At 38.1% G+C, this 13325-nt stretch overlaps 1 protein-coding gene across 2 annotated transcripts; it reads left to right on the top strand.

Moving 5' to 3' along the window:
- The first annotated feature begins 4124 nt into the window (after nt 1-4124).
- On the top strand, nt 4125-8202 carry LOC120423448 (phenoloxidase-activating factor 2-like). 2 transcript variants are annotated; one of them, XM_039587267.2, is made up of 5 exons: nt 4125-4772; nt 4843-4931; nt 4989-5067; nt 5177-5276; nt 7441-8202. In XM_039587267.2, the coding sequence occupies exons 1-5, from the start codon at nt 4680-4682 to the stop codon at nt 8175-8177; spliced, it is 1098 nt and encodes a 365-aa protein (XP_039443201.1). In that variant the 5' UTR covers nt 4125-4679; the 3' UTR covers nt 8178-8202. The 2 variants fall into 2 exon arrangements, with proteins under 2 accessions (XP_039443201.1, XP_039443202.1); XM_039587268.2 differs by having other exon boundaries at nt 4127-4772; nt 5004-5067.
- Nucleotides 8203-13325: the final 5123 nt, after the last annotated feature.

Consider the following 13325-nt stretch of genomic DNA (forward strand, 5'->3'; position numbering starts at 1 on the left):
AGTACTTTTGCCTCAAAGAGGAAGAATATGAAGAAAGAGACTCAGTGAGCAATTGGCTCATTAAATTACACGGGATTTATTTATTTTATGATTTATTTGGGCAACATTATTACGGCACGTCCGAGGGCGCCGAACACGTGCTTCTATTTTGGATCCACTTTGATGGAGGGGATGGAGAACAGTAACGGACTTTGTTTGATTTTGTTTGCAAGTGGGTGATGAACTGTGAAGAATGATGTTCAATTTTAGTGACAGGCCAGTGACGCACCCGAATTAAATTAGATTCGATGAAGGTTAATTTTTGTTCCCTCGAGCTGTTTTAAAAAGTAAAAACATTTTTAAAGTGCAAATTTTGATTTTTAGCAGATTTAAATCCCCACCCCCGCATCAATCACATTTGAAAGCACTCCGGCCGTCATTTCTGTTGATTGATTATATTTCCTAGAGCTTTTTGAGCCAGTTGGCCACGATTTCAATTCAATTCAACATCTGGAGAAAGAACTTTACCCGAGCCAAATCAAGCACAGTACATTGACCTTTTCCGGGAATAGAAGATAACGTCATGATTCGAATTCCCGGACGCTTCGAAACCCGGACACCTCATCTTGTTTTATCAATTATTTGGATATAAGTTCGCATTATGAATGTCAAAACTGTGTTATTTGATGAATTCTAACATCAACTTTCATTTAAAGTTTGTTTGAACGCTGTAGTTAATGTCAAAACAATTAAATAAAATAAAATTATAAGATTACCAAAAATGCGAAACATTTCACGTGAAATATTTCATAGGCGTCCGAAGCACCGGGAAGGCAAAGCAGAAATTTATGGTTTTGATTTCCTTTAATTCTAGCAATTTTTTGTATAAAATGTCAATTGTTTTGATGTTAACAGCTAATTTGAGACCTAACATTTCAGTCCAAATTTGTGCGATTCATTATCAAAAACGGATCACTCGGAATTCGAAGCAAAAGTGTCCGGATTTCGAATCAGCTTTTATCAGTGTCCGGGATTCGAAGCACAACAAGTCATTTTAATTTTCAAATTCTGATGAAAAATTGTTAGAAAATACATATTTTGCTTGCATTCTCTTAAAACTTACTGTTAATACTACATCCTGATGATATTTCTTCATTTCCAACTTATTACATGATTTTTTGTCAGCTATAACAAAAATGATAAGCTACTAAGTGTCCGGATCTCGAATCATGACGTTAGACAAAATTGGAGAACAGTTCATTTGCCGGTTTTTGTATCCCCATTCAAAGAAACTCGTTAATATGAAAATGACAAGATTATGACAATCAATGATGACCATTTCGGTGGAATCCATAACTGTCTCTATAGAATTCAAAAGACTCATTTTTCAACCACCTTGTTTGGAGCACAGACGTCATAAATGTGGAAGCACGAGTGAAATCAGTAGCCAAACGAGTTTACAAATTTTGCTAATATTATTTAAGAGCCCTTTTATTTCGCCGCCTTGATGGTGCTTGTCACTGCCAAATTAAGTTAAAATGCACTTTTTTGTTCTTATATTGATTGATGCTTTGTTATACGGCCTCTACAAATTCTCAAAGTTTGAACATATCAATAAGGCTAAAAAAATCAAAAATCGATCAATCAATTGTTTTGTCTCTACAGCATTGCTTTGGCGTTCTCGAATGCGAAATTCCTACTCGAAACTAGGTGCCCGAAGGTAATTGCAAACCTCTTTAAACTCCTAAGCTTCAATCCACCCCGGGATTCGAACTGACGATCTTTGGATTGTGAGTCCAACTGCCTAGAGAGTGAACCCTTATTGGTTTTTTTTTATATAGGGTTTGCGATGGTACGATTACGTGCCCAAAAGTTAAGGGCGATGACAACTAAGCGTAATTTTCAATAGCATTCTGCCATTTCTCGCCGAAATAAACATATCCGAGCCGGAGCGTCCCAATCCACACCGGTTTCCGTTTTATTATCCTTAAAATTATGAAATTGTTTTATGGTAATTGGTTTTGCGCTGCAGTTTTTTTTCTCTTTTTCCCCCAAAAGTGTGAAGCGAGGACGCCAAACACCGGGCAGACAAATAATCGTGCGGGACAATAAAAGTCAAGTTAATGGCAAATCAGAAGACGATCAAAGTGTCCAATTAAAATGGTTTATCTAAAGCGTGAAAATACATTTATTTTTTTTCTTTTTTTTTCGAGAAATTTCATCCTTACAGTAGTGACCAGTCGAAGCGCAATAACAGTTTGTTTTTCCCAGAGGGGCGATAAAAATGAACACGAAAAGTTACAACGAGCAGAAGAGTTTGGGCGATGAAACGATGCAAATATGTGCAACGAATGGTCGAGACGGTATCGGTGAAGCGAAATCAGACAAAAGTAAAAATAAAAGATGTATAATCATACGTGAAAACGGAGACGCCAATCTCGCCCGAATGGCGTTCATAAATTTTCCAAATGGTGTATTGTGATGTCGATGGTAATTATTCTTCTGGCTGGCTTGACAAATATTGAAAGAATTAAGGGGAATTAATATTTACTGTGTAACACTTTGCATAATAAGCCGCCTCGGAGGGGCCCGAGTGAACGCCGGTCGCACTTGTCATTATGGGTCAAAAAGGCAATAAATTCTGGCAGGTTCCCGAACTGGTACAGCGACATTTTTGGTAGCTCTTCTTTGGGGGAATAAAATGTAATTTTTTTTTTCGAAGAGGATTATCGGTGTAGTAATAAACTGTTTCGTAACCAAATGCTTGGGAATTCAATTTGATTTCTTCTGGACTTTTGTATTTTATTGTGTACTTTGTTCACATTTATGTAAGCACTTCATCCAAAGAATGCAGATGATCCGAGGCCACTGATCGTTCTTTGAGCCAGATTTATTTTGGCGTGACCGACAATTCGCATGGTTTCACCACCACCAAAATGCATAGGAAATTTTCGACCGGTACAGGTTATTGATTTTACATTAGAGATACATTTATGACTATTTTGAAGAAATCACATGAAAGAACTCAGTTATTAAACAAAATTTCCTTTAAATCTTGCTCTGCGAATTACTACTAGTACCTACAATGTGAAGCTTTTCCAATAATTATTTCCAAAATCATAGCCATATTTTTGTACTAAAATTTATCATTAAATAATTGATTTAATAGTGAATGATGAACTACAATTCAAATTTGAACTTTTTTTTTTAAGTCCCAGTCCATTTTCGATCGATAAATTTACTATTCGTCAAGTCAAGCAAAGCAATATTCTACCCTACACACATTTTTTTTCCGAATGTTAAATCATTTATGGTGTCACACTTTTGCACGTCATTAAACATTTAAATTTAAATGCAATTTGATGTAAATTTGCAACAAATTATCCGTAAAAAAAATGATTTTACGTGTGATTAAACCTTTTACATCGAATCTCAAGTTTACATCAACTGAGTTTATATGTGATTCATTTTTTCCGTGTCGAGTAAATTCACATTTTTTTCTGTGTACCCCCCTCAGATTTTTTTTATATTTTATGATTTAGATGATCGTTTCCTTATGTCCAAATAAATGATTTTGCATAATTGGTTTCACCATACAAGCATTTCAAAATCTGTATCTTGAGAAGGGGTTATTTAAACGCGTTTTCAACTGAAATCGTTTGATAAATAGTTTAATAGGAAGCGAGCAAGCAAATTTCTATAAACAGTTTTCCAAAATAAATTGTTTAAATAGTGAAAATCAGCCAGATGGAGTTAGGAGCGAGTGCTTAACCTGCCAAACATACGAGAATTTCCCCTAGTGTCACCAGGTTGTAGAGGATGTTCCAACGCATCTTCTGAAACTTGAATTTCACTAAAATAGTGTATAGTTTTGGCTGCCAATGTAAAAAACCAAACGGCTAATATTCCATTTCCCTTTGAACTTGCCGTGGCGAAGAATTGGTGACAAACACAAAAACGCGTTTTTCTCGGAATACTTCTTTTGGCATAATAGCCGAATTTTCAATTATGGGCAGTTTTATAATAAATGTAAACGTTCCTGAACAAGGAATCAAGCCCCTCTTTCGATTGAGCTCACAAACACTACTCTTATACATTTTGTATGATTACCTCTCGTGGCAATATTATTTATTTCACTAAAAACGCGGCTTCGATTCAAGAGCAAGAACAATTCATCTCAATGAACAGCTACACTCTCTTCGTTGATAAGACCATGTGGTGGACGCTTTCGCTGGCTTATGTTTATAGTAGAATGCGTTTTCAGTACAGTCACCCCGTTTGCTGATACGGCAAAACCAGTTGGATTGATAAGCATTTGTCAGGAAGCTCTGTTTCCGTCATCGAGGGAGTTCGACTGTGTCCAGACCGTAGAATGCCTCCGCGTGAACTTCGACTTCATCGCTGATCGTGTTCAGTTCCGTTGCAGTCGTACAAGAGTTCACACAGCTAGGCTGACCTCAAAACGTGATCTTCGAAGATCATCTTCTCACGCGGATATCGATCGATTGATCTGGATTGAAACGCAACTCGATATAAAGTGCCGTCCATGAAAACCGATTCCGACACCCCCGGGGTGTGAAAATGAGCAGAACCACACTTTTCCAACAGCAGCAGCAGCCTCATCAACTCCAGCAGAGCCAGCAGTGAAAGGACGGAAAGTCTACGACGATAAGCAGTAGCACGGCCGTTGTGCACTCTTTATGTCCATTTGTAAACAGATGCGATTTCGATTGTGGCCACCGCTGGTGATCTTGTTGCAAGTGTTTGTAGCAATTTCAGCAAGGGAGAAACGGGTGAGTGAAGATGCGGGTATAGTAGCGGAAGTTTTGACCCTGATTTTCGTTTGTTCCACTCGTGCCACAGAAATGTCCCGGAGGACTCTGCATCGAGCCGGAAATATGCCGACCGGTCAGCGTCAACGTGTACGACGAAGTGCACCTGGAGTTTTTCAGGTAACCGAGTGCTTTAGCTGTTGTATAACTTTACCAACACAACAATGGACCATTCAGTTTTGATCGTTCCAGCTCCGACGAGTGCCGCCGCCGGAACTTGAAGTGCTGTCCGTACGAGCGAATTGTGCGAGCACCGGTAATGAAACGACGACGCCGCGAGGAAGATGATCGGCAACGATTGTTGATAACGCGCGCGAGGAACGAAGACTTTGAAGACTGTATTCTCTTTGCGTTTGCTCTTGCAGGACACCGAGGCGCCCGACGAGGAAGAGAAGGTTTGCGCGGCGCGAAACAACCAAGGCGTGGGCAAGTTCGTGTACCATGACAAGAGCAAGGCAAAGTACGGTAAGTTTTGGGAAAATAGTGCAAGCTTACCCATAGCACAGTATGGACGGACTACAAAAAATACCGAAACACCAAGATTATTAACTGAAAGTTTAATTTTTTTATTGAATTTATTTTCAATGAATTAATCCATTTTCATCTTTGAGATATTTTAAGCCTTTGAGCCAAATACGAGCAAAATTGGTCAACATTTGCCCAATGATAATCGGCGGTGAAGTTTGTATGGGAAAAATCGAAAAAAAATTATGAAGAATCTTAATTTTCAACGATTTTATCAACAGATGGCGCTGTTTTTCTTCAGATATTCTCAAAAGTGAGATTCTCATAGCTAATTTTTTGCTCTACAACTTTGTCGAACAGGCCAAAGCTGAAAAACTTGATCTTAAAATAATATTAGCGATTTAAGAACGAACGTAATTTTTGTATGAAAAACATTTTTTCACCAGCTTCAGTCTCGGGTATCAATGAGTTAATCTTTATCAAATTCGTTCAAAATGGCACAGATGTCTAATATAACTCAAAAAATACTTTTCTAATCACACAACTTGACATTTTTGAAATTGATGGCAGTAAATGTTTCAATTAAGTCAAGTTATGATAGATCGACAGAATTGAATTTAAGTGCATTCTCTGTCAATTAAAAAAAATGCAAATTTGGGTATAAATGCTACGTAATTATGTTAAGCAACCATGCGCACCCCCTTATTTTTGCTACCTACATAGATAAAAGTGGGTGCGAATTGTTTACTGACACAACTTCAAAAATGTCAAGTTGTGTTATGCAATATTTAAAACATCTTCCTTATCACTTAAGTAGCCATAACATGAGATAGGGTTGCCTGCTCTTCACAATTTATAATTATTCGAAAGGTGAGTAATTCCCTACGAAATCGGTCGATTTCGACCATTTAAATCGCACACACCCATACAAATCTCCATAAAATATTGGCAGCTGTTTATACAAAAATGGTACGTAATTATTCGAAAGTCTGTAACTTTTCAAAGATTTTTTTCATGAATTTGGTGTCTTCGGCAAAGTTGTAGGTATTAATGAGGACTATATAAAAAATAGGTACACGAAAAAAATAGTAATTTTTGATTGACCTTTTTTCACAAATATTCAAGTTCCCAAAATCCGTATTTTTTAATTTTTGATTTTTTTAAATGTTTTAGGAGTCAAAACACCACATCTTTTAAGCCATTCAAAAGTATGTTCCAAAATTTTGCCGACGAGTTATCTTATTTAATGTCGATATCTCAGCAACGAAAAGTCCGATTCTCAATGTTTTCAATGTTTTTGGTCCATACTTCTGAATGGCTTAAAAGATGCGAGGTTTTGTCCTATTAAAAAAACAAAAAAAATACGGATTTTGGGAAATTTATTTTTTGTGAAAAAAAAGTTGATTAAAAAATCACCATTTTTCCGTGTACTTATTTTTCCTGAATAGTTCTCATCAATACCTACAACTTTGCCCAAGACAACAAATTAATCATAAAATACCTTCAAAAGTTACAGATTTTCGAATATTTACGTACCATTTTTGTATGAACAGCTGCCAAAATTGTATGAAGACTTTTATGGGTGAACCAACTACACTACTTCTTAGGTCATTGGGAAGGCCCCCACAAAGTCCGAGCCAAATAAAAAAATATAAGTAAAATCCATTTCCGGGTTGGGTGGAGAATTGCTCAGGTAAAAAAAAACTATCCATTATGGATCTGGACATAATTTCCACAAACAATCTCACACACACAAACTCAACCACATACACACAGACATTTGTTTAGTTTTTGATTCCGAGTCCAAAGGTTCAAAGGATATAGGGTTTATGTGATTTTAATGGAAACGTTATTTTCCAATCAGAATTTTCATTCTTTCTTCAGTGAGGAAACCAGAATTATAAAATGGAAGGTTATCGAAGGTTATGTCTATGATCGAGATTTTGGCTTTTTGAGAAAATAAACTTTATAAATATGGTATTATAATTATAATTTAACGTAGTGTACGTAGTATTTTTAAATTTCTGACCTCAAGTATCTCAAGAATGGCCTCTACTCAGTTAGAACCAAAATGGGTGCATCTACCCCTGTTTCCAGATCAAAAGGCATTTAAAACTTTTCCAGATTATTTTTCATTATTAAAAGATGATATCTCTTCCAACAGGTGAATTCCCGTGGATGGCCTTCGTGTACACTTTGCAAGCGGACTACGAGATCTACCTGTGCGGCGGAACGCTCATCCAGTCCAAAGTGGTCCTCACGATCGCGCACTGCGTCGAGGGCAAAAAACCGGATCAGTTGCGTGTCCGGTTCGGCGAGTGGGACCTCGAAAACATGGTGGAGATCTACCCACCCCAGGATCGGGCGGTCCACAAAATGATCATCCACCCGCACTTTTACAACGATTTGCTCCAGAACGACATCGCCATTCTGTTCATCGACGAGCACGTGTGGTTCACGGAGGTGGTTGGGACGGTCTGTCTGCCACGCCAAAACGACAACTTTGACAACCGACGGTGTGTGTTTTCCGGCTGGGGTGAGGACATCAACGGCCGGAACTCGTCCATTCTGAAACGAACCAAGCTGCCGATCGTGCCGCGTGGACAGTGCCAGAAGGCGTTGCGCCAACAGCTCAACGATCGGTACTTCCAACTCCACGAGGGATTCCTTTGCGCGGGGGGTGAATCGGGCAAGGACGCCTGCAAAGGTGACGGAGGATCTCCGCTGGTGTGCCGAATACCGAATGCCGAAAACCAGTACTACCTGGCCGGAATAGTGGCCTTCGGGGCGGAATGTGGGGCACACGGAGTGCCCGGTGTGTACGTTAATGTTCCTTACTACCGCGATTGGATAGACGGTGAAATTGCCAAGATGTATCATGTTGATATTTTTGTAAATTGAGTGACGAATAAAATCTGCTCCAGTAGCTGGCCTATTAATGATCATTTCGAAGTATCGCTCATAGACCACCGGTCGTAACCATAATTAATGCAAAAAGCTGAACCTGTAATTGACGCCACAGATCAGCCAGATTCCTATCTTTATTGCAATCCTGGCTGGGACAGAAATTGTCAATCCCACGTCATTCCGCAGACGTAACAAAAACTGTGTGCCAAGTTCAGGCCCGTAGCCCGGGTTTGTTTTTCACAACTAATCCAACTGTAACTCTTACATGGTTACCATGCCCCCAAGCCACACCTCTGGCCAATTTATCTGTCCTGATTGCTCGAAGCAGGTTCGCTGCCGTTCTGCCTAAGGTGCGATTTTTAGTACTCAAGATTTATCGCATTACTTCCCGTGGTCGTGGTCATGTTTGGAGACGGATAAAAAAAAGAGCAACGCACATTTACGACTCCTACCGGATCAGCAAACTGGTACAATTCCACGACGACAGCAACCATCAGGTATCACTGACCACTCATTGGTGAAATTCAAGATGGGTCGTAAAACTATTTTACGATCTCATTATCGGCCGTTAAGGTGGGCTTTTATATTTATTAGAACAACATTACAATTTGTTACGACCCACCACAATCGATCGATTGAACGTTGGTTATTTTGCCCCAGAACCTCCTCAAAAAGCTCATTCATAACCGACCGCGGAGGTTTCAGTCACGTTCCGTGGTGGGATTCGTCCCAGGTGGCAGGGCACGAGTCCAGGCATTAATTAAAATCTCTCTCCCCCGAGTGTACTGCGAAATGCACCCAGCAAAAGGTAATCTCTTCAGGCTCTGGCGGGGCCACCACGATTCGCGTGGCACAGAACGGCCGGGCGGTGTGATGCTTGCCTTCTGGCTGGCTTTATGGATTATTATCGCAAAGTCCGTTTATCGTTGTTGTCGAGGCCGCAAGGGAGCTTAGCAAAAGTGAAGAAATAATTCGATGTTTATGAGTGGATTGCTTTTAATGACGGCGGAGGAGTTTGGTGGGCCCCTCCCAGGTGATCGACGAATGTCATGGGCGGGGAATGTGATGTGATTTTGCTTTGAAATTGCAAAATCGCAAATTTTCTTCTTAAAATTTTTTCGTGTTCGTGTTTCGATGTCAACAAATTGGAAAAATGATTCAATTATCATCTTACAAAAGCCATAACACAACTCGACATTTTTTAAACTTGATGTCTGTAAACGCTTCAGTTTCGGCCTTTCTGAACAAGCCAAAAAAAATAAATTTTAAATTTGAGAATAAGTGTAATGGAATCATGCTAAGCAACCATGCGCACTTCCTATTTTTGCTACCATGGTGAAAGAAAGTTTCATTTTGGAGACATTCTCCTCTCCATCTCACTCAGCAGTGGCCCCGTCCTCTTTTCATTTTGTGAGAAGATTTGTCCTGAGGAGTTATTTTTTATCCCTTATCATGATTACGAGCTTAATTTTTAGATATCTCGAGACGGAGAAGCGGTACGACTCCTTCCATTTTTTAACATTCTTAAAAGGCGAGTATTTCAATAAAAGGGTCCTTAAGCCCTACGTAAATTTTTCTGTACAACGATAAAACACACGATTTAAAACCATCTTTATATATATATATATATAAAATTTCGACGGTTTTGTTCGAACGCGAATCAGTTCAATACGGAACATCGGATCGAGGTGCTCTTTGTTGCGTTATGTTCGTATAAGCCCAAGGAAGGTTCTTACGCCAAAAAGTTACAACTTTGGCCACTCCGGAACCGATTCCGGAAAATCTGCAGATTGTATGGGAAAAGTCACGTAAAATCAAATTTTGATCAAAGGATGCTGAATTAGCAAACAAGCCAGAAAAAAAAGGAAAAGACGAAGTTTTTCGGGTAAGGCTTGTTTTCCATAATTTTTTTTATTGAAATGCAAAAAATAATTGACAATACATTTTTTTTTCGATGGATCAAACAGAATAAGCTTTATCGTTGTGAACAATAATATCACGAATTTAAGCTTAATTTTAGGAACCAATTTGTACCCTAAAATGGTTATGATATAGAATTTTTGGTATCCAAGGGACTGTAAAATTGGACGCCTGATTTGATGGCGTAATCACTAATTATGTAAAAAAAATGGAACAGTTCAATTTAAGGACAATTTGCAGGGTTATTTTTAAGAATGTAACAATGTTCTACAAAGTTGCTCAATTACAACAAGGGGTTTGCTTGTAACCATCACGAGTTATCGAAATCTTACGAAAAAAAAAAAAGATTTGAAAAAGTTGGCCATCGTTGGTCCTGGCTGTTCAGGTCAACCGCGACAGACACGAGCGACAAAAAAAAGAGAAACACAAAAAGTTACTTTTTCAAAACTTCCGACGACTTGATCCCGGGTTGGTACAAAATTCCAACAAAAAATCAATTCTATCGATACAAAGACCCCTAAAACGGTGTTAAATCCACTCCAAAATGTTTATTAAGCATTTCTATGGTAATTAACTCTTTAAACTTTTATACTAAGTAATTAGTAAATTTTATATTCAATCCAAATTATTTTTTAAATCAGTCCAGGATGCCTATTAGAGGTTGGAACACTGGAGTAAGGCTTCATCCATAAAGTACGTCATGCTAAAATCATTCAAAATTTACCCCCCCCCCCCTCTCTCTTTGTCAAGCTTTTCCTATACTTATAACATGCAATGTCACACTTACTCAGACCCCCCACCCCTCCCTCCCCCATAGAGCGTGACATAGTTTATGGATGACGCCTAAAGGTGATTTATCAACAAATATCTTTTTTTTTTGTAGTAATAAATCGAAAGGCGTACAAACTTTTTTTGCAGTTTTAAATGTTTTTATTTGTTATTAGACTTTTTTAAAAAAAAAAAATGATGATTCATCTTTTCATTAGCTTTTGTGGCAAAATAAATCAATGTTGGTTGAATTGCCCACAGTTTATAATAATTCAGAGCAACTAATTTCTGAGTATCATAAATTATAAAACAAGGTTTAACCGTAGCCTGTCGAAGTGGGGAAGAAACGGACTAGTATGTAATCATACTGAGCATGGTAGAACATTAAAAAAAACCTGAAGAACAAGTTTCATCAAAAAATTTTTTAACTTTATCATTAATTGAACGATGTTGACTTTATAGCTGTCGGCCACCATTGCTAGAACAAACCACGAACCACGCGGGATTAGAACCGTCGACCTCTGGATTGTGAGTCCAGAACCGTCGACCTCGGATTGATCCACACGGGCGGGACAAACATTAATTACGAAACGTCTATAAAAATTGGCACGATATTCTCAAAGAAAATTAATCCTGATCAGAAGCAGACTACATTTTTGGATTATCTGGATACTTTTTCAAGTACAAAAAAACACAATAAAAGTTGCTAGTAACAAGTTTAAAGTTTCATTGAAACAGAATTCAAAAATGTCTTTTGATTTGAATTTTCTGTAAACAAATTTTGTTGGCAAAAAAATATTTTTTCATGAAAATGGCTTGATTAGTGGCATTATTAGCAGAGGATTTTATAAATTTAGATCAACATTGTTTTACAAGTCTTGAAATGTGAATTTTCAAATGAAATATTAACAGCTATCCGACTAATGACCGATTCTTAGCGAAGCTACACCAAAATGTCACTTTTTCAATTTTCAATGTGATTTTTAATATGAAAGATATCATTTTTATTATGATTCAACAATTGCAATGTGCTTTAAATGCGTTTTCTTACCTAAAAAGCCAAAAATATTGACAAAATATGGTCTGCAAGCCATTGAATGGGAGAGGAGTTTTTTCATAAATCTGCTCCTTTCGTTGTCCCGTCACGAAAAAAAATGGCTGGCAAAAACTCAAATTTCAACCAATTCGTTCAGTTCAAGGAGCACAAGATTCGTTTTTTAATTTGTGTTAATGTGTAGAAGAGCAAAAGTTTTTAAAAATCAAACTGGCAAAACTGTAGCGATTTTTGTAGTGTGCCTTTTAAAAGTCCAGTTTTACGATGTTGTCCCGTCACGCTACATTTTCATTTCAGGGGAAGCACAGGTACTATATGGTTACTTCTGCATGATATTTCTTTGTAGGAAAATTAATTATCTTTCCAAATATGTAATAACATTGGGGGGTTTCTTCTTTTATTTTACCACTACAGCCAAAACACTGAAAAAAACTTGGGATTTTTTCGAAAAGGAGCCGAAGAATCGGTATAATAATCAATTTTCAACGCAACGTTTTGATCTTTCTATAAGGCGTCATTCATAAATAGAGGGGTTTGGGCAAGCGTGACGTTACATTTAAAGGATACGCCAATGACCAAATGGAAGCGAGTACCATCTTGATTACGAATGCAATAGCCAGCTTGCTGAGAAGCAGAGGGGTTTATTTTCTTAGTTTTATAAAATTAATTAATGTAAATGTCCTCCTTCAGTGCATGTGTCGGAGCGTTTAAATGCTCACGCGCAATTGTTTATTTTTCTCCAAGTTACCCACATTAAACACGCGACTACACGGTGATTAACTTTAATACCCCCCATAATCTGTGACCGCTTTGTACACGACGATATGAGCTGAAATAAAACTGTACATTTTAATTATGATTAATAAATGGAAGCGGTTTACGATCTGTGGAAAGTGCGTCAAGCCCAAAACCCACCTCACCTGTTGTTGCTGGATGCACTGCACATTCCACCTCTCGTGGGGTGGCATTGATTGTCAGGTGGTAATTATTTACGGTTGTGTTGGATTCATTACAAACGCACCGGTGTGTGTGGTGTGAGTGTTTGTGTACCTGCCAGTTTTTCTAAATGACCACCAACACCGTGCTGTGCGTCAAATGAGCAGTAAATTGTGTCGTTATTTATGACCACTGACTGGAAATTTAATTTCGCGATTTAGCAACTCATTTACATAATGATTGACTTTAATGGTGGAAACAAACCAGAAATCATAACCCTTGTCCGTGTGTGCGTTTGTGTAGTTTATGGTTATGATCCGGGGAAGCTGCCTCGAGAGCTCCTGATTTTGACTTGATGCCTTATCTTTTTTATGTGACCACGGTGGGCGAGGTGAGTTTCATTATATACGCGTGTTGTTGGGATATTTATGGTTTACGATGGCATACTAAATTTGCTATCAATT

This window comes from Culex pipiens, chromosome 3 (assembly GCF_016801865.2).
Source record: "Culex pipiens pallens isolate TS chromosome 3, TS_CPP_V2, whole genome shotgun sequence".
Lineage (NCBI taxonomy): Eukaryota > Metazoa > Arthropoda > Insecta > Diptera > Culicidae > Culex > Culex pipiens.

Bases quoted from the DNA above. Each gene is read 5' to 3' on its own strand.
- LOC120423448 (XM_039587267.2), top strand. From the start codon at position 4,680: ATGTCCATTTGTAAACAGATGCGATTTCGATTGTGGCCACCGCTGGTG. The intron at 4,932-4,988 runs GTAACCGAGTGC...TGGACCATTCAG, and splicing joins GTGCACCTGGAGTTTTTCAG to TTTTGATCGTTCCAGCTCCG. The intron at 5,068-5,176 runs GTAATGAAACGA...TTGCTCTTGCAG, and splicing joins AGCGAATTGTGCGAGCACCG to GACACCGAGGCGCCCGACGA.